General features: G+C 36.2%; 1 protein-coding gene across 1 annotated transcript in view; it reads right to left on the bottom strand.

Annotated features, from left to right (window-relative positions):
- Positions 1 to 20,945, bottom strand: part of SLC49A4 (solute carrier family 49 member 4) — a 158,449-nt gene that overhangs the window by 37,925 nt on the left and 99,579 nt on the right. The window contains exon 7 of the mRNA XM_074214664.1: positions 15,903 to 16,030. Within this exon, the coding sequence (XP_074070765.1) occupies positions 15,903 to 16,030 (128 nt within the window). The remainder of the gene's footprint in view (positions 1 to 15,902; positions 16,031 to 20,945) is intronic.

The raw sequence follows: 20,945 nt of genomic DNA, 5'->3' as shown, positions 1-20,945 counted from the left end.
AATTATTTTAAGGAACAGTCCATTTATTCCTACACTCTCTAGTGTTTTTAATAGGAATGGATGCTGTATTTTGTCAAAAGCCTTTTCAGCATCTATTGATATGATTATATGATTTCTGATGGGTTTGTCGTTGATAGAATTAAGTATACTAACAGTTTTCCTAATATTGAACCAACCCTGCATTCCTGGAATAAATCCTACTTGTTCATAATGTATTATACTAGTGATAACTTCTTGTAATCATTTTGCTAAGATTTTATTTAGGATTTTTGCATCTATATTCATCAGGGACATAGGTCTATAATTTTCTTTCTGTTTTAACTCTTCCTGGTTTAGGTAACAGTACCATATTGGTTTCATAGAAAGAGTTAGGCAGAGTTCCATTTTCCCCTATTTTTCCAAAGAGTTTATATAGGATTGGAACCAATTTTTCCTTAAATGTTTGGTAGAATTCACTTGTGAATCCATCAGGCCCTGGAGATATTTTTTTAGGGAGTTCAATAATGGCTTGTTGAATTTCTTTTCCTGAGATAGGGTTGTTTAGGTATTTAATCTCTTCTTCATTTAACCTGGGCAACTTATATTTTTGTAAATATTCATCCATTTCACTTAGATTATCATATTTATTGGCACAGAGTTGGGCAAAATAATTTCAAATTATTACTTTAATTTCCTCCTCATTGGTGGTGAGTTCACCTTTTTCATTTATGATACTAGCTATTTGGTTTTCTTCTTTCTTTTTTTAATCAAATTGACCAGATGTTTATCAATTTTATTGGTTTTTTCATAATACCAACTTTTGGTTTTATTTATTAATTCAATAGTTTTTTTTGCTTTCAATTTTATTAATTTCTACTTTAATTTTTAGAATTTCTAATTTGGTACTTAATTGGGGATTTCTGATTTGTTCTATCTCTAATTTTTTTAGTTGCAAGTTTAGTTCATTGATTTCCTCTTTCTCCAATTTATTCATATAAGCATTTAGAGCTATAATATATCCCCTGAGAGTTGCCTTGAATGAATCCCATAGGTTTTGGTATGTTGTTTCATTATCATTATCTATGATAAAATGGTTAATTCTTTCTATAATTTGTTTTTTGGTCCACTCATTTTTTAAAATGAGGTTATTCAGTTTCCAATTTGTTCTGGGTCTATATCTCCTTGGCCCAGTATTGCATATGACTTTTATTGCATTGTGATATCAGAAAGATGTATTCACTATTTCTGCCTTTCTGCAGCTGATCATTAGGTTTTTATGTCCTAGTACATGGTCAATTTTTGTATAAGTTCCATGTACTGCAGAGAAAAAGGTATATTCCTTTCTATCCCCATTAAGTTTCCTCCATAAATCTACCATATCTAATTTTTCTAACAATCTATTTACCTCCCTAATTTCTTTCTTGTTTGTTTTATGATTCGATTTATCTAGATCTGATAGCGGGAAGTTGAGGTCTCCCACAAGTAGAGTTTTGCTATCTATGTCTTCCTGTAATTCTTTCAGCTTTTCCTCTAAGAATTTGGATGCTGTCCCACTGGGTGCATATATATTCAATATTGAAATGACTTTATTGTCTATGGTACTTTTTAGGAGGATATGGTTTCCTTCCTTATCTCTTTTAATGCTATCTATTTTTGATGCTGCTTTGTCTGAGATAAGGATTGCTACCCCTGCTTTTTTTTACTTCAGCTGAAGCAAAATATATTTTGCTCCAACCTTTTACCTTTACTCTCTCTATATATATATATATCTCTGCTTCAAATGAGTTTCTTGTAAGCAGCATATTGTAGGATTCTGGTTTTTAATCCGCTCTGCTATTTGCTTACGTTTTAAGGGAGAGTTCATCCCATTCACATTTAAGGTTATGATTTTTAATTCTTTATTGACCTCTGTGCTATCTTCCCTCTGTTTGTATTTTTCCCCCTTTCCCCCCTTTTATCCATATTCCCCAGTCTTTTGTTTCTGAAAACCACCCCCTTCAGTGTGTTTGCCCTCCTGTATCACACCCTCCCCTTTCTTTCCCCTTTCCCTTCCTTTTATTATTTCCCCTTATTTCCCCCACTCCCCTTCTCTTTCTCCATCCCCCCTCCCCCTTTTCCCCTTTTAATACTCGAAAGGTTAGATATTTTATAAGTTAACTGAGTATGTCTAGGTTGACTTTAAGCCAAGTCTGATGAGAAGATGATTCAGGTGTTTCTCCTCTGCTCCCTTCTTCCCCACTATTACCATAGGTTTTTTTGTACCTCTTAGTGTAATGCTATTTAACCCATTCAATCCCCTCTGTCCTCTCGTCTCTTTCCTGTCCCCCTTTTTAGGGCGGTAGTGGTTTGGATCATTCTATCTAAGTCATAGAAAATTTTGAGTGTCTGACCCTTCTAGTTCTGTATATTCTATCAAATAGAGTCTAAATTCCTGAGAGTTATTAGAGTCTTTCTCCTAAATGAGGTTAAAGCCAGTTACATCCCATTAGATAGTAGTCTCATGGATAGGTCATGAATGTCCATCATTTCTGGCAAGGTGTATTCTGTTAGAGTTACATTTATTTCATTTTTTTCTTTTACCGCCCCCCCCCCTTTTTTAAACTTTTCATGTGTCTCTTGAACCTCCTGTTTGATGTCCAAATTTTTTGCTTAGCTCTGGTCTTTTCATCAGAAGTTTTTGGAATTCTTCCATTCGTTAAATGTCCATCTTTTTCCCTGGAAGAGTAGGCTCAGCTTTGCAGGAAAGTAGATTCTTGGCTGCATTCCAAGCTCCTGTGCTCTTTGAAATATCTCGTTCCAGGCCCTTCAATCCCTTAATGTTGATGCAGCCAGGTCCTGTGTGATCCTTACTGTGGCTCCTTGATATTTAAATTATTTCTTTCTGGCTGCTTGCAGGATTTTCTCTTTTATCTGATAGTTCTGCAGTTTGGCCACAACATTCCTTGGTGTTTTCGTTTTAGGATCTTTTTCTGTTGGGGATCGATGTACTCTTTCAATAACTACTTTGCCCTCCGATTCCATCATATCAGGGCAGTTTTCCATCACTAGATCCTGTAATATTAAGTCCAGGCTTTTTTTCCTCTTCAATGTTTTCAGGAAGTCCTATAATTTTCAGGTTGTCCCTCCTTGATCTATTCTCAAGGTCAGTGGTTTTGTTGATGAGGTATTTTACATTTGCTTCTATTTTTTGATTTTGTTTAACTGACTCTTGCTGTCTTGTTGGAGTCATTAGTTTCTGTAGACTCCATTCTTTTTTGGGGGGAGGAGTTTTCTTCATTAACCTTTTGCAACTCCTTTTCCAATTGGTCAATTCTACTTTTGAAAGAGCTTTCCATTTGACCAATTGAGGTTTTGAGAGAATTAATTTCTTTTTGCATTTGCTCATTTGAGGATCTGAGAGAATTGTTCTCATTCTGTAATTGTCCAATTGATGATCTGAGAGATTTATTCTCCTTTTGTGTTTGTCCAATTGTACTTTCTAAGGTTTTGTTTTCTTGTTGCAAGGTATTAATTGTCTCTCCCAAATTTTTAAGCTCCTTCCTTATTTCTTCAAGGAAGTCTTTCTGTGCTGGAGACCAGATTGTATTCTCCTCAGAGGTTCCAGGTCTCTCTGAGTTGGGGTCTTTCCCTTCCAAGAATTTTTCTATGGATCCACCTTTCCGCTGACCCTTCTTCATTATGCTAAGACCTTGAGTTGCGGGGCCTGGTTCACCTGGGCTTGGGATCACTAAATGCTTTACTGAGTGCAGTTTTTCTGGCCAGTAGGAGGTGCTGGTTGCCCTCTCTGGAGTGTCTGTGATCTGGGTTGAGAGGCCCTTCTCCCTTTGCCTGAAGGGAGGAGTTGAAACTATTGAATTCTTTTGCCTTCAATCAATGGTGGGCTTTACCCTGGCCTGAGGTCATTCCTAAGCTGAGCTGGTTCTTAGGCTCACACACCTGGGCCTGAGGCAGAAGTAGTTTGCAATTTCTTGTTTTGGAGGAGGCTTCAGTGCAATGGAGGCGTGGGCTCAGAGTTTCTCAGACCAAAGGAGCCCAGTGATGGTGTCCGCAGCTCTCCTGCACCAGACCTCTCCTCGCAGCCCCTTCCCCAAGCTCCAGGGGGACAGCACCAACACCAGTGCCTCTGCTTCCCCGCAGACCCAAGCCCCTTTTGTCCAGCCCCACTGTTGATCCAGCAGGTCCCGCTCTCCGGCCCTCAGACTCCCGGTTCCAATTTAGCTGTTACTCTGGCTGATCTGGGTCTGATACTCACCGGCCCGAATTCTACCAAAGCTGCAGCAGGAGACAAATCCTGAGGTAGATGCTCTTTCTCCTGGCTTTTCTCTCTGGGTTCCGTGAGTCAGACTTCCTCTAAAAGGTTTGTTTCATGTGATAGATGGGGAAGAGATCAGGAGACTCTAGAACTGTGCCTATCTTCTCTCCGCCATCTTGGCCGGAAGTCTTCAGAGGTTTTGTTTACAGAAGTTTTGACTTTGTTATCTTCTGAGTGTGTATTTTGAACCTCCATGGGATCAAAGTAATTATCTACAGTCAGATTCTTTTACTTCTGCTGCTCACTTATTTCCCCAGTTGATGACTTGATTTTAACTCTGCCCTGGAACTATGGGGAGGGTCCCCCTCTGCTATGACACTAAAGCTCCTTTTCCTGAGACTGGGGCCCAGACTGCAGTCTGAATCTGAGCATAGGCAAAATCATAGAATTCTGTCTCAAGAATAGATAGCAGAGAAACCTCTGCAATCTACCCCAACTTCCTTACCACTGTGGGCTGCATACTCTGGAAATAGCTTCCCGGTGGCTCCCTGCTGGGTGGCTCCACAGGCCTGTTCCTGGTCTTTGGGCCGAGACTGCACTAAGGCTTACACTAAACTGGGCTTTATGCTCACTCTGATGTGGCAAAGTTTTACTGCTGCCATTCTAAGTTGTTCTTGGCAATCTTTGGACTGAGAGGTCTGGAAACTGCTGCTGCTGTTGCCATGGACTCAGGCATCCCCATGGGCTGGTTCCTGTATGGCTGGAGCTGATTTGCTCTGGTACAGCTTAGCTTTACTGTGGCTTTTTTCTAACCCTGATGTAACAGACCTTTCCTGTGGATCTTTCAAGTTGTCTTGGGCTGGGAAATTACTTCCCTCAGTCTTTCTGTGAATTCTGCCACTCTAGAATTTGGTTACAGTCATTATTTAAAGATATTTGGAGTGGTCTGGGGGAGAGCTTATGGGAATTTTTGTTTCCACTCCACCATTTTCAGATATTTTTAGTCTTCCTAGACTTAAAAATTACTACATAGATTTGAACTTAAGTAAAATTTGAGGTGCCATTCAGATGTGCCTTAAGATAGCCCTAAACTGGGGCACTTAGATGGTGCAGAAGAGCACTGGCCCTGGAGTCAGGAGGACTTGAGTTCAAATCTGACCTCAGACACTTAACACTTAGCTATGTGACCTTAGACAAGTCACTTAACCCCATTGCTTTGCAAAAACAAAACAAACAACAAAAAAAAGATAGCCCTAAACCTAGATTTGTGTTTCAGTTACCTTGAAAAAAATAGGTGAGATATATATTTTTCCAAAATAATTCTTAACATATTTGAACAAAATCTGGTACATGGTTAGAGTTTACTTTACTTAACTTCAGGGTGATTGCAACAAATGTCATAGTTCATAATTCACCAGTACATTAACAATAAAAAAAGATCAAAGATCATTTTCAATTTATTTGTTTTGTATAAACTCAGCTTTAGTTCATCCCTATTCTCAGGTTGTCAACCTTCCTACCCCTTAATAGCCAGAGGCAGGTATCTTCTGGATGTGTATCACTTATTTTCTTAGGTGAGGATTTGGTGACATAAACATAGCACAGTTCCTGGAGGGAGTTTCAATCACTAGGTATTCAATAACCTAGATGTCCAACTTGAACTGCCCACTATCTCTACCCAAAGCTCCCCGTGTCTGAAGAGAAAATATGTCACAGATGGCAATGCAATGCCTCTGCCCCACTGCAGTTCTAAGGTCTTCACAAAGACCTGGGAAGTGATATCTTTGATCAATTGGTCCTAGGGCTAACAAATTTCCATCTCCTGGTCCCCTAATCCCTAAGATCAAAAGTTGTCATCCGCTGGAGCAAAAAAATATTTTTTATTTTATCAAAAGACTGAATCATTTTTAAAAAAATTTTTTGCAAGGCAATAGGGTTAAGTGTCTTGCCCAAGGCCACACACCTAGGTAATTATTAAGTGTCTGAGGCCGGATTTAAATTCAGGTACTCCTGACTCCAGGGCTGGTGCTCTATTCACTAGGCCACCTAGCTGCCCCAAAACTGAATCTTTTAAAAATCATTTCTTTTTACCATGCTTTGAACAAGCATTTATTAAGAGCCTATCTTGTGCTGGCCAGTATGTTAGGTTATAAGAATACAAATACAAAGTTAAATAATTCTTTCTCTCAAGGAGCTAATATTTTAATGGAGAAAAGAAAGCAAGTACATGTTTAAGAATGTATAGAATAAAAATTTTAAAATACAAATAATATAAACAGTGAGATAAAGTATAAATAATGAAATCATTTGGATGGGAGATATGAACAGTTGAGGAGATAGGGAATCAATAAAGGCTTGTTTTAGAAGGTGCTTGTTGAGCTGCTTCTTCAGAGAAAAAAGATAATGTCTAAGAGACTGAAAGAAAGAAGGGATGTATTCCAGGCAGGGAAGAAAGCCAGTAAAAAGCCATCAAAGAAGGGAGATGGAGTTATATGTGAGGTGAGAACAGAGAGAGAATGTCACTCTGACTGCATTACAGAGTTGGGGGGAGGGAGAGTCATGTCCAGCAGCCTGGAATGATTACCTGGAGTCATGTTGTGAAGAATTTCAAAAGCAAAATGGGAAGAGTCTATTCAGTATTCTAGATATAGAAGATACTGGAACTGACTGAAAAGAATAATGATATGGTCAGATATGCAGGAGAAAAATCATTTCGGCAGTAATGTGAAGGACTGGCTGAAATGGAGAGAGGCCTGAGGTAGGAAGACTAATTAGGAGGTGGGTACAAACAACTATGTGAGAGGTTATAAGGTTCTAGAACTAAGATTCTACTTGTTTAATGGGGTCAGATGCAAGAGATCCAAAGGTAGATATGTTAAGATCTGGTAAGTGATTTTGTGCAGTGAAGGGGAGTAAGAAGCCAAGAATAATGCCGAAGTTGCAAATCTGGGAGACAGGAAGGATGGTAGCACTAAATAGTCAAGTTTTGAAGAGGGTATAAAGGGAAAGATTTGTTCAGTCTGGATAGAATGAGTTTGAAATGTCTAAAGGACATCTAATTTCAGTGTACAACAAGTGACTGTGTAGAACTGAAGATTAGGAGAAAGAATTGGCTGAACATATAGACCCTTGAGTCATTTGTATTGGGAGGATCAAAATTAAATTCATGGAAGCTGAAGAGGTTATTAAGAGAAAGAGAGTACAGAAGAAGAAAAGGACAGAAGATTGGGAAAGACTCAAAGTTTCTGGATAAACCAGAAAGAGAAGATGGAGAAGAGGAATAGACAAGTAAGAGGTAGACCAAAAAAAAGAGGGTCATGAAAACCTAGGAAAAAGAATATTTGGGAAGGGAGGCTAGTCAATGGTATCACCTGTATCATAGAGGTGGAGAAAGGGGGGGGGTGTCAGAAAAGGAATCAAATGTGGTAATTATGACAATTACATTAACTTTGATGAGAACACTTTCCTTTGAATGATGAGCTCAGAAATGATACTATTCTGGTATCTATTCTTTCTCTTTCCTGTTTGACCTTTCATTTAGAAAATATTTTATTTATTTATTTTCCCACCCACATGCAAAGATAGTTTTCAATGATCATTGTTTTTTTGAAGGGTTTTGAGTTTCACATTTTTCTTCCTTCCTCCCTGTTCTCCCTCCCTCCCCCTGACAGAAAATAAATTAGCATAGACTAGGCAAGCATAACTATGTTAAATATATATCCATATATTTTAGAGGGGAAAACAATACATGAGACAACTTTCAAAAACTGAAGATAGTAAGCTATGGTCTGCATTCAGACTTTATAGTTCCTTCTCTGAATATGGATGGTATTTTCCATCACAAATCTTTTAGAATTGTCTGATTATTGTACTGCTGAAATGAACAAGTCCATCATAGTTGATCATTACCCAATGTTGCTATTAGTATGTACAATGTTCTTTTGGTTCTGCTCACTTTATTCAGTATCAGTTCATACAAGTCTTTCCAGGCTTCTGAAGTCCCATCCTTCAAAAGTTCTTATGAAACAACAGTCTTCCATCACATTCATATACCACAATTTGCTCAGCCATTCCTCAATGGATGGACATTCTCTCAATTTCCAGCTGTTTGCCACTATGAAAACAATGCTATATATATTTTTGTACATGTGGGTTTTTTACACTTTTTTGTGACCTCTCTGGGATACAGACCCAGTAGTGGTATTGTTGAATGAAAGGGTATGTACACTTTTATTGCTCTTTGGGCATAATTACAAATAGCTTTCCAGAAAGGTTGGATTAGTTCATAATGCCACAAATAATACATTTTCCTTTTTAGTCAAATTGGACAATCTGGAAGGTGTGAGGGACACCTTAGAGTTGTTTAAATTTGCATTTCTCTAATTAATAATGATTTAGAACATTTTTTCATATGATTATATTCACATGACATTTTTTTCATATTTTTTAAAATTTTATTTAAGGCAATGGAGTTAAGTGACTTGACCAAGGTCACACAGCTAGGCAATTATTAAATGTCTGAGGCCAAATTTGAACTCATGTCCTCCTGACTCCAGGGCCAGTGCTCTATCTACTGTGCCACCTAGTTTCCCCATTTTTTCTTATTTGTTCATCTGAGAATGGCCTTTTCATATTCTTTGACCATTTATTTTTATAAATTTGACACTAGCTGTAAAAATTGTTTCCCAACCAGCTGCACTGCTTTTAATCTAGGTTGCATTGATTTTATTTGTGCATACACTTTTCAATTTAATGTAGTCAAAAATCATCCATTTTGCCTTGTTATAATGTTCTCTATCTTTTCTTTGGTTATAAACTGCTCCCCTTTCCATAGATCTGATAGAAAAACTATTCCTTGTTCTCCTAACTAGTTTATATCACCTTTTGAGTTGAAATCCTGCACCCATTTTGACCTCATCTTGGTATAAGGTATGAGATGCTGGTCTATTCCTAGTTTCTCCCATATCCTCCAGTTTTCCCAAAAAGTTTTTTTTTTTAAATCAAAGAGTGAGTACTTATCCCAGAAACTGGAGTCTTTATCAAACAGTAGAATATTATAGTCATTTTTTACTATTTCTTTTGCACCTAATCTATTCTGCTATTCCCACTACTGTATTTTTTAGCCAGTACCATATAGTTTTGATGACAGATGTTTTATAATATAGCTTTAAATCTGGTATGGCTAGGCCATATTCTTTTGCTTTGTTCCCCCCCCCCCCATTAATTCCCTTGATAGTCTTGGCTTTTGTTCCTCCATCTGAATTTAGTTACTACTTTTTTGAACTCAATAAGGTAATTTTTTGGAAGTTTGATAGGCATGAACCTGAATAGTAATTTAATTTAGGTAGAACTGCCATTTTTATTATATTAGCTTGATCTACCCATGAGAAATTGACATTTGCCCAATTATTTAGATCTGATTTTTCTTTGTCTGAAAAGTGTTTTATAGTTGTTTTCATTTAATATCTGAGTTTGCCTTGGCAGATGGACTCCCAAGTATTTTATGTTGTCTACAGATATTTTAAATGGAATTTTTCTTTCTATCTCTTGCTGCTGTATCTTGGAAATAGATAGAAATGTTGACGATTTGTGTGGATCTATTCTGTATTCTGCAATTTTGCTATAGTTGTTAATTATTTGAAGTAGTTTTTAGATGATTTTCTAGTGTTCACCCATTTCACTTAGATCGTCAAATTTATTGGCATACAGTTGGGCAAAATAGCTCTGAACTTTTACTTTAATTTCCTTGTCAATGGTAGAGAATTTACCCTTTTCATTTTTGATACAGGTAATTTGGTTTTCATCTTTTTTAAAAATCAAATTAACCTAAGTTTTATCTATTTTATTGTTTTTTTTCCATAAACCCAAATCTTAACTTTATTTATTAGTTCAATAGTTTTGTTTTGATTTTAATAATTTCCCCTTTGATTTTCAGAATTTCCAATTTTGTATTTAATTGGAGATTTTTAATTTGTTCTTTCTCTAGTTTTTTTTTACCATGCCCAATTCACCGATCCCCTCTTTCTCTATTTTATTCATGTAATATTTAGAGACAGAAAATTTCCTCTAATAACTATTTTGGCTGTATTCTACAAATTTTGGTATATTGTCTCCTTACTGTCATTGTCTTGGATAAAATTATTAATTATTTCTATGTTTTGTTGTTTGACCCACTTGTTCTTTAAAATGAGGTTATTTAGCTTCCAAGTAATTTTAGGTCCACCTCTTCATGGCCCTTTATTGCATGTGATTTTTATTCCAACATGTTTTGAAAAGGATACATATAATATTTCTGCCTTTCTGCATTTTCTGCATGGTCAATTTTTGTGTAGGTGCTATGTACTACAGAGAAAAAGGTATCTTCCTTTCTATCCCCATTTAATTTTCTCCAAAGGTCTATCACATCTATCTTTTCTAACATTCTATTCACTTTCTTAACTTCCTTCATTTTATGGTTAGCTCTATCTAGTTTTGAAAGAAGGTGGTTGAGGTCCCCCACCAGTATAGTTTTGCTATGTCTTTCTGTAACTCACTTAGCTGCTGCTCTAAAAATTTAGAAGCTATACTGCTTGGTGCATATATGTTTAATATTGAAATGACTTCATCCTATGGTGACTTTTAGGAAGATGTAGTTTGCTGCCCCCAGCTTTCTTCATTTCAACTGATGTATAATATATTCTGTTCCAGCCTTTTACCATTACTCTGTATCTCTCTGCTTCAGATATGTTTCTAATAAACAGTATATTGTGGGATTCTGGTTTTTTAATTCAATCTGCTATCTACTTTCATTTTATGACAGAGTTCATCCAATTCATATTCATTATAATTACTAACTCTTTCTTGTCCTCTATTCTACTTCCCCTCTGTTTGTACTCTTTCACCCTATCCCTCCTCACTAGTGTTTTGCTTCTGAATACTGCCTCCATCCTTCTATCAGCTAGCCTCCCTTTTCTTCCCCCTTTCTCTTTTCCCCCTTCTTCCTTCCCTTCCTTCCAGCAGTCCCTCTTTCCCTGCACCCCCCCCATCTTCTCCTTCTAGTAAATGTATGTGTCTTTCCCTTTTTCAACCAAATCCAGGAGTAAGATTCATATGGTTCTCACCCCCTCTTCTTTTCCTCTATCATAATAGGTCTTTTGCACCTCTTCATGTGATGTAATTTACCCCATTCTGCCTCCCTTCCCTCTCAACTTGTTACAATCCCTCTTGTTTTAGTCTTATTTTTTTAAAAATCATCCCATCAAAATAAACTTATATCCATCCCTTTAACCTAAGTATATATTCCCTCTAACAGAGTTACAATTCTCAAGAGTTATGAGAATTTTCCTCTCATGTACAGATGGAACAGTTTGATCTTATTGAATAAGTTTTTTTCTTTTCCTGTCTCTCTTGAGTCTCCTGTTTGAAGACCAAATTTTCTGTTCACTTCTGATCTTTCATCAGGGAAGATTTGAAGTCACCTATTTCATTAAATGTCCTTTTTCCCCCTGAAAGAATAAGTTCAATTTTGCTGGGTAGTTGATTCTTGGTTGTAATCCAAGCTCCCTTTGTCTCTAGAATTATATTCCATGCCCTTCAATCCTTTAATATTGATGCTGCCAAATTCTGTGTATTCTTGACTGTAGTTCCTTGGTATTTGACTTGCTTCTTTCTGGTCACCAGGCCAAGGATTTTCTGGAAGACTGGAACTTGGTTATAATATTCTTTGGTGTTTACATTTTGAGATCCCTTTTAAGGAGGTAATCAATGGATTCTTTCAATGACTATTTTGCTTTCTGGTTCCAGGATGATTTCTTGAAAAATGTTGTTCAGGCTCTTTTTTTGATCATGGCTTTCAGATATTTTACAATATTCCTAATTATGTCTTCTGGATCTATTTTTTAGATCAATTGTTTTTCTGTTTTTACATTTTCTTATTTTTTTTATTTTAAAAAAATTTGTTTAGCTGATTTTTGGAGTCTCATGGAGTCTTTGGCATCCACTAACTCCAGTCTATTCTTCAAGAATTATTTTCTTCAGTTAGGTTTTACCTTTTTTTTTTTTTAGGCTTTTGCAAGGCAAATGGGGTTAAGTGGCTTGCCCAGGGCCACACAGCTAGGTGATTATTAAGTGTCTGAGACCAGATTTGAACCCAGGTACTCCTGACTCCAGGGCCGGTGCTTTATCCACTGCGCCACCTAGCCACCCCTACTTCTTCTTTTCTATTTGATCCATTTTATTTTTTTATTTTCCTAATTGTATGTTCAAAGGATTTGTTTTCTTCTATCAATTTTTGTTGAGATGTTGAATTTCTCTTGCATTTCTTTTCCCAAATTTTCTACTTGATTTTTAAAATACTTTTTGAGCTCTTCCAAGAAGTCTGAGAGTTGGAGATCAATTCATATTCTCCTCTGCAGCTTCACATGTAGTATTCCTTCTCTCATCCTTTTCTGAGATGATGTTTTGTCCATCATTTGTCTCTAAGGGCAGCTTGATGGTGCAGTGGATAGAGGACTGGTCATGGAGTCAGGAGGATGGGAGCTTGAATCCAGCTTCAAACACAACACTCAAAAGATGTGTGACCTTGTGCAAGTCACTTAACCCTGACTGCCTCCTATATAGTATCATCTCCAGCTGTCCTGATTCATATCTGGCCACTGGATCCAGATGGCTCCAGAGGAGACTTAGCACAGCAACCCCTCATTCAAATCCAATTCATGCAGTTGTCATGGCAACACCTCCTTGAGGTCATGGTCTTCTTTGATAATGAAGGACAAACATCATCATCATCTCCAATGTAACTTTCCATATACACTGCTTTTCTCTGACATTTCTTACTCATTTTGAGATCTGTTACTAGTTCTTGTGTCCCACTCACAGAACCTCAGTATTGAGATCCTCAGAGGTCTGCTTACTAACAGAGCCATTGGCAGAAGGAACTTGAATAGCTTGCTCTTTGGACCAGCTGCACTGGGGATGCCAGCTGCTGACTCCCTGGGTCATTGGGAATGGTGGGAACACCTAGGGTTTGTTCTCTGGCCTGTCTGCACTGGCATGCCAGTGGCTTGTTAATGGGGTTAGGCCCTCCAGACTGGGAATGCCAGGATTTGGGCTGTCCAGTTCAGCCACACTTAAACACTGAGAGTTCTCTCCCTCAACTGAGAACCCCAGGTCAGGCCTTGACTTGCCCGGCTATCTGTGTGCTAACTTTCCATTTTCTCCCTTGGGTTCACTCACACTCTATCTGTGACAGACTTGGCTGGAAAATGTTAAACTCAGTTCTTATGTGGTTTCTTTCCACTCCAAAAATCTATTTAAGAGGCTTGATTAATGTCATTTCTGAGGGAAAACCAGGAGAGCTTAAGGAAGTTCCTGGCTGAAAGTATACTTGACCTTTCTTTATTAGTCTTTACTGCTTCATCCTTTATTTCTTGTCTCCCCCCCTCCCCCAACTATGAGTTTTCTCTAGAGATTTTTGGGAAGCTTTCTCTAATTCAATTTCTCCCTAGATGATCTCACTTCTACCAAAAGATTCAATGTAGGGTCTTTACACTCAACACTCAAATCTTCCACCTCTCTAGAATTCCAGTCCTGTGTTACTTACTGCCTGATGCACATCTTTACCTGACAATCACCTAGGAACATGGATACAGACTCAGGAAGCATCTTAGAAATCATCTGGTTCAACCCTTGCATTTTTAAAGATGAAGGAACAGAAGCTGAGAGAGGTCCAAATGCTTTTAAAATTCATAAGAAGATGTGGCAGAGTCAATACTTGAATCTAACCATTCTAGCACTCTCTTGTTGCTGTTGTTATACAATCTCCTCAATTAGTACCTGAATGTTAATGCACCTGAAACAGAACTCATTGACTTTCTGACTAAATCCACTTCTCCAAATTTAGAATCATTTATCATAAATCCAAAGCTAGAAGATATTGTAGAGGTCTCTTAGTTCAACCTCCTCACTTCTAAAGATGTGAAAAGAGGCCCAGCTTGGTTAAATGTTTTATCAAAACTCAGGGTAAATATCAGAGCTCAGATTTTGCACTGAGGTTCATATTCAGCACACTTTCCACTATATCCATGGCCTCCCAAACTATTTCTGTGGACGCCTGAATCCCCATCATCATCCCTATCTCCCAGGGACATTTCAAAGTTATGCTTGATTCTTCCTTTTCCCTCATCCTCTCAGATCTATCCAGCTTCTGAGTGTTGGCATCCATTTCCTTCTTTCTACTTAGAAGACCACTTTGGGAACCTTATAATTGGTTTCTCTATTTCATTGTCTCAGGCCAGAAAACTAGAAAAAACTTCAAAACAAACAAACAACAAAAAAAGATGCCCATAAATGTTTCCTATTAATAGTTGATGACTGCAGCACAGCTCAGTTCAGCGAACAATTAAGAACTTACACAAAGTTCTGTTTTGAACTGCTGAGGCAATAATTTTTGACTAATTAAAATTTCAGAGTTTCTTTTAGATGGGAAATAAAATAAATGCAAAAAAGTCTATAAATGTCAAAACTCTACAAACTTAGCTGAAAGGCATTTATTTAAAACTTCCTAGGCTCTACTTTTCTGTTATGATGAAGATACACCAAACAATCTTGTATTAGTAAACCAATAGTAGAGTGTAGTGGCTAGAGCATCTTCCTTGGGATCAGGAGGACCTGAATCCAAGTCCTAATTCTCTGACACATAACTGGCTGTGTGACAAAATCATTTCATCTCTGAGTGCAAAGTAAAAATCTCTAAATATAAAACTGAAGAGGAGGTGCTGCTCTAAAATGCTCATCAGAAGTATACTATATAAATGAAATCAGGTCTTGTCCAAAAAATTCCTGAGTAGTTTGGCATGTCATATTCTAAAATGAAGGAAACTTAATATCTGGTATAATGCAAGGGTAAAGCATGAATTCTAAAACATAGATTGCTGTTGTATTAACAATGCCACAGAATATTCTGTGGGCTGAAGTAAAATAAGGGCTTCATATGGTGTAAGAAATCCTTTCTCCAGAACACTATTTTAAGATAGGGACTAGTCATGCTTCACCTTCCCTACACTGGATTTACTTGGGAATATAGTAAGGCATGTGGGTGGCACAGTGGATAGAATATAGGACCAGGATTCACAAAGACCCAAGTTCAAATCTTGCCTCTGATATTTATTAGCTATATACCTTGAGTAAGTTATCTAAGATGCTATATGACTTAAGAATCCTCCTCTGTAAAAGAGAGATAAATATAGAGCATATCTCTCAGGCTGTGTGGATAAAATGAAATAATCTTTGAAAAATGCTTTGTAAAACCTACTCTATTAATAATAATAATAATAATAATAATAATAATAATAATAATAATAATAATAATAATAATAATTTCTCTATTTACCCACCTATATTCTCTTATGATTTCTACACAGACAAATTCAGCCTACCTACCTTTTTCCTAATTCAAAATCCTAACTGAAAAAAATTATAGTATCAGAATCTTGGTGGAAATGAAACTTGGTCTTTGGGCTCTTTTAGATGAGATAACAGTATGAGGATTATCCAAGGATATTATACTACTCTCCTTTTCAAGCTTTATATGATCAAAACTTATCTACATGACAACAGAAATAACTGCACAGTGCCTGGGTACATATTTTAACATGAAGTGAGAGAAAATTGTCAAAAAAGATTCCATGGGTACCTGTAGTTAAAGGCAGATGAGTAATGCTGTTCAAGCAGGTCAGAGTGAACCAAGTGGATGAGAGCGTAGCTCCGGAAAACAGTAACAGAAGGATTAGCTTCAACATGCCTCTGATAAAATCTGCAAATCTGACAGGAAAAAAGGATTCAGTAACACAAACCAAATTTTTCTTATTAGTACAGTATATATCATTCTATAAATCAACTAAAAATAGGTTAAGATCAGAATTACCATACATTATTTTGAAATTGTCTTCTGACTGCCATTTCATCATAGAAGTATGAAATTATTTATCTTTGTTAAGAGCCCTCAATCTATATGGGAAGATTTCTGGATTTGGAAATGCTGTTAGAAATGAACTTTTGAATCTTATTTCTTTATAGCTCCCCAAAGCTCAACATAAACTATTTCAGTTCTCAGGTGGTATTAAATATAGTATCATTGCTCTTCCTTATGACTAAAACAAAATACCTTTAAACCATATGAGGATAGTCATTCAAGAAGCTGATATATTAAAAGCACAATTCATTTAAATAAAAAAAAATCTTCCTGGAGCCAAGGATTCTATTTCTCATTTTTAGGCCTGAGGAAATGAAAGCAATTTGTGAATATTCTAAAGGAAAAAATATTTGTGACATGAGTCAGCCAAGACTATACCAAGAATTAGGAACAAGAATTGTTAAGAAGCCAGAACAAATTTTTGCCAAAGTCACCATCTTCTATAAGACCATTTTGAATTCCAAAACCCTCGATTCTAAAAGCTATATACAAATGGGATATCTCCCACTTCTTTCAAAGTAAGTATAATGGAAATAGTATTATACTTAGAATTAGAAGATCTGGTTTTGATCTGCCCTAGACAGGTCACTTAACTCAGTTATCTCATTTATAAACTTACACCACTGAGATTTCACAGGATTGCTATGATGAAAGCACACTGAAAATTTTAAGACAGTATGAGGTGTTGTTTCATTATCATTTATTATTTTGAATGCAATTCAGATAAGAATGGTCTTAGGGCCATTAGAGCTAATATTGCTCTTTAATTATATTTAATATTTGAGTAAAATGGCTGATTTTAAAAGGTGAATGAAAATATTGGAATGTAAGCTCATCTTCTGTGGATTTATAGAAAACCTCTTTGGGATAAATTCAGCAGCAGATAGGACAAGAATGACATGTACCTCATCCTATTGCCACATAATTTTTATTACTTCCAACAGATCTTCATACTTAAAATATAGGATGGGAGCAGAACAGATTAGAAAGCATAATCAAATAATATGATATTTTTAAAAAACCACATTTAAAACATCAAAAAAACCCACAGAAAGTTAAAATGGAAGGCTCGAGCAGAATCTGTTCTGCTTCAGGGGACTTTAAAAAGTAGGGATAGAAATCAATTTCAAAAAGATAACAGTAAAAATTGTCAATGTTAAAAGATAAGTATGGGGGCAGCTAGGTGGTGTAGTGTTATCGACAGAGCACTGGCCCTGGAGTCAGGAGTACCTGAGTTTAAATCTGGTCTCAGACACTTAATAATTACCTAGCTGTGTGGCCTTGGGCAAGCCACTTAACCCCATTGACTTGCAAAAAAAAACAACTAAAAAAACCAATTAAAAAAAGATAAGTATGGGAAATGTGTTTAAAGATCCGATCCCAGGATTAAGGAAATGATACTAACATTTCATACACACACACACACACACAAATACATACAAATGTATGCTTCAAATGATACAGAATGATATAGAATCTAATCAAATGATATAGAATCTAAGTACTTGAATGAAAAGTTAACTTAATTTTAGGAAAAAACAGAAAGGAAAAGTAGAATTGTGACGATAACATTAATGTGCCTCTTTTATATTCCAATAAGTCTAACAAAAAGATAAGATGTTAAAGCTTTGAATAAAATTTTACAAAAGTCAGAAATAAGAAATTTCTAGCAACTATTGAATGGCAATAGAAAGAAATAATAGTATCTCTCAGTTACATGCTTCATAGTTATAAAAAAAAAACTGACTGAGCCAGGGCATAAAGCATCTCTTGACAAATGAAGAAAAGAAATATTAAACATATTCTTTACTGACCACAACACAATAAAATTGTAATCAATAAAGTACATTTTAAAATTTCCCTAAGTAACTTACTATCCTGGGGCAGCCAGGTGGCTCAGTGGATAGAGCACTGGCCCTGAAGTCATAAGGATCTGAGTTCAAATCCAACCTTACACACTTAATAATTACCTAGCTGTGTGATCTTGGGCAAATCATTTAACCCCACTTCCTTGCAAAAACAAAACACAACAATAACAACAAAACTTACTATCCCACTCATCACCATCAAACCATTTCAATCCTCAAACCGTCCATGGATCCTCCAACCCTTACCATCTCAGCTGAAGACTTGCTTCAAACTTCACTAAAAAAAAAATTGAAGCTTTTTGCTGTCAGCTTCCTCTTCTCCCTTCTTCCTCATAGAGAATCATCTTGATACCTTCTGCTACTATCTCCTCCTTCAACATCTCACATGAAGAAGTGACTCTTCTTTTTTCCCCAAGGCAAAACCCTCTATATGAGAAATTATTTGTTTTCTCCAGCAGACTACTCCCTCTGTCATCCTCACTCTTTCATTTATCTTCAAACTCTCCCTGATGAGTGAAAGTTTACCTTATTGCCTAGGTGCCCATGGCTCTCCTGTCCCCAGAAACCCTTCATTTGATTCATTCAACTGAACTAATATCATCCCATCTCTCTTCTTTCGGGGGTTAAACTTCTTTATAATGCTGTCTACTAAAGCTGCTACCATGTTTTGTCCTCTCATTTTCTACAGAGCCTTTCTTTTCACCTTAACATTCAATTGAAACTGCTTTCTCCAAAATAACCAAAAGACTTTTAATTATCAAATCTTATGGGCTTTATCAATCCTCAACTTTCTTGACCCTGTCAAACACCCTCTTCTCCTAGACAATCTCCTCTCTAGCTTTTCATGAAACTGCTCTCTCCTGGCAAAAACAATTCTTGCCTTCAAGAATCTTTTTTTTTGTTGTTGGTTTTGTTTTTTGTTTTTTTAGATTTTTGCAAGGCAAATGGGGTTAAGTGGCTTGTCCAAGGCCACACAGCTAGGTAATTATTAAGTGTCTGAGACCAGATTTGAACCCAGGTACTCCTGACTACAAAGCCAGTGCTTTATCCACTACGCCACCTAGCAGCCCCGACCTCAAGAATCTTACAATAAAATGGGAAAGAAAAATTGCAAACAACTAAGTACAAAATATATAATGGATAAATTGGAGATGATCTCTGAGGAAAGGCATTAGTAATGAGAGGAATTGAAAAAAAATTCTTGTATAAGGTAGAATTTCATTTGGGACTTGGAAGGCAGCTAGGAAAGCTAGGAGATAAAGACATGATGAAGGAGAGAATTCCAGCCATGGGGACAGGGGGATAAAGTCTTGTATTAAAGGAACAGCATGAAGATCAGTGTCACTGGACTGAAGAGTGTTTGGAAGGGGAATGAGGTCTAAGTGGAACAATACAAGACAGGTAGGTTTTACATATACATACACACACAAATATATGATTTATAGTGGAAATTATCTGCTTCTGAATCACTAGTAAAAACCAATTTCTGCAAACAAAATCTACATAATTCAGTCACTTGTTTGATTCTTCTTTACTGACAAACTGCTGTTTGAGTTCTTGTGGATTTTTACCCATGAAAAGTCCTTCGATTCCTCTACTGGATTTAGTTTTTTTTTTATAGGTTTCCTCTAAAGATAAATAACTTCTGGTCATAACTGTCAAATTCAATGGCATATCCTATTAACCCTCTTTATAGTTATTTTGTAAAATATCTATGTGTCTAAAAGATACTAGGTAATTTTTTAATCTATTGGAATCACATCAAATGATTCATCACTGTTTTGATAAAACTTTCCCTTTGATTTGAAAGACAAACTCAGTTCTGTTGAGTGATGATGACAGATTAAAGATATGACAGAATCTTAGCAGGCTTAAATTTTTCTCTTGAAAAATAAAACATTTAAAAACAATTGCTCTTGGCATTATTATGTTGATGGTGTGTTTTATATAATTTAATGTCTTTGAAAACATCAGCTACTCTAATATTCTATGAGTGGAACTACTTTATTCATTTGCAGTACATACCTCATGGCTTACCTAAGCCATGAGTGAGGAACTGAGTCAAGGGTTTCATCATAATCAATAAAGGTGGTGCAAGTGTTATGACATGTTTGAATGGCTTACTCAATAACCACTGAATTGATAATGAATTACTTCCCCTGGGAAACTTTGGTACACATATTTTTGCTCTTCAGTCAATATTTTCTTCTATGTGTTTATAAATCTTTTTTCAGCAATTAAAGCTGTGAATGTGAATGCTTCTTATGAAATACATAGACACATAATTGGAAAATATATTCACCTTTTGGTAATAAACATGATTCTTTATGTTAAGAAAGCTGGCATCAGGTATTTATCAGAAAAAAACTGGTAAAAGTGCTCTGATAGTAATTCCTGCAGAATTAGTATGAAATATGGATTTTATCCAGATACCTCACTTCCTAATTCTACCGAAAGTTAACATTTCAGTCACCTTCCTTGCCATAATCATTCTGCAGTTCATCATATTAATGATATAACAACTTTTTGTTTTGAGTTTGATCCAACTTGTGTCTGCCATGTATTGCTCTTCTTTGGACAACAGACAGCAGAAAATCTTAATATCCTCTTTTTCCTCTATTACATAATTTTTGCATAAGCTAAATTGTTTATTTAGGGATTTTTTTGCTCTGTTTTGATTCCTTCTATGGCCAAAACATTTTGTGTGTTACTATTTTAACAAATCAACCTATTTTGCTAAGCATTATGTAAATGATAATACCTAGGTTATAGGTGACCAGCTAAGCTTCCCACAGAAAGAGTAAACGGAAAGGTAAAATTGACAAAGTTCTTCTACTAAATTATGCCTTTAAAAAGTTATAACTCCAATGACAGACATAAGTATATAGTAATTATT

The sequence above is a fragment of the Macrotis lagotis genome, chromosome 1, assembly GCF_037893015.1.
Source record: "Macrotis lagotis isolate mMagLag1 chromosome 1, bilby.v1.9.chrom.fasta, whole genome shotgun sequence".
NCBI classification, from domain to species: domain Eukaryota; kingdom Metazoa; phylum Chordata; class Mammalia; order Peramelemorphia; family Peramelidae; genus Macrotis; species Macrotis lagotis.
This window is presented reverse-complemented; position numbering and strand designations above follow the sequence as displayed.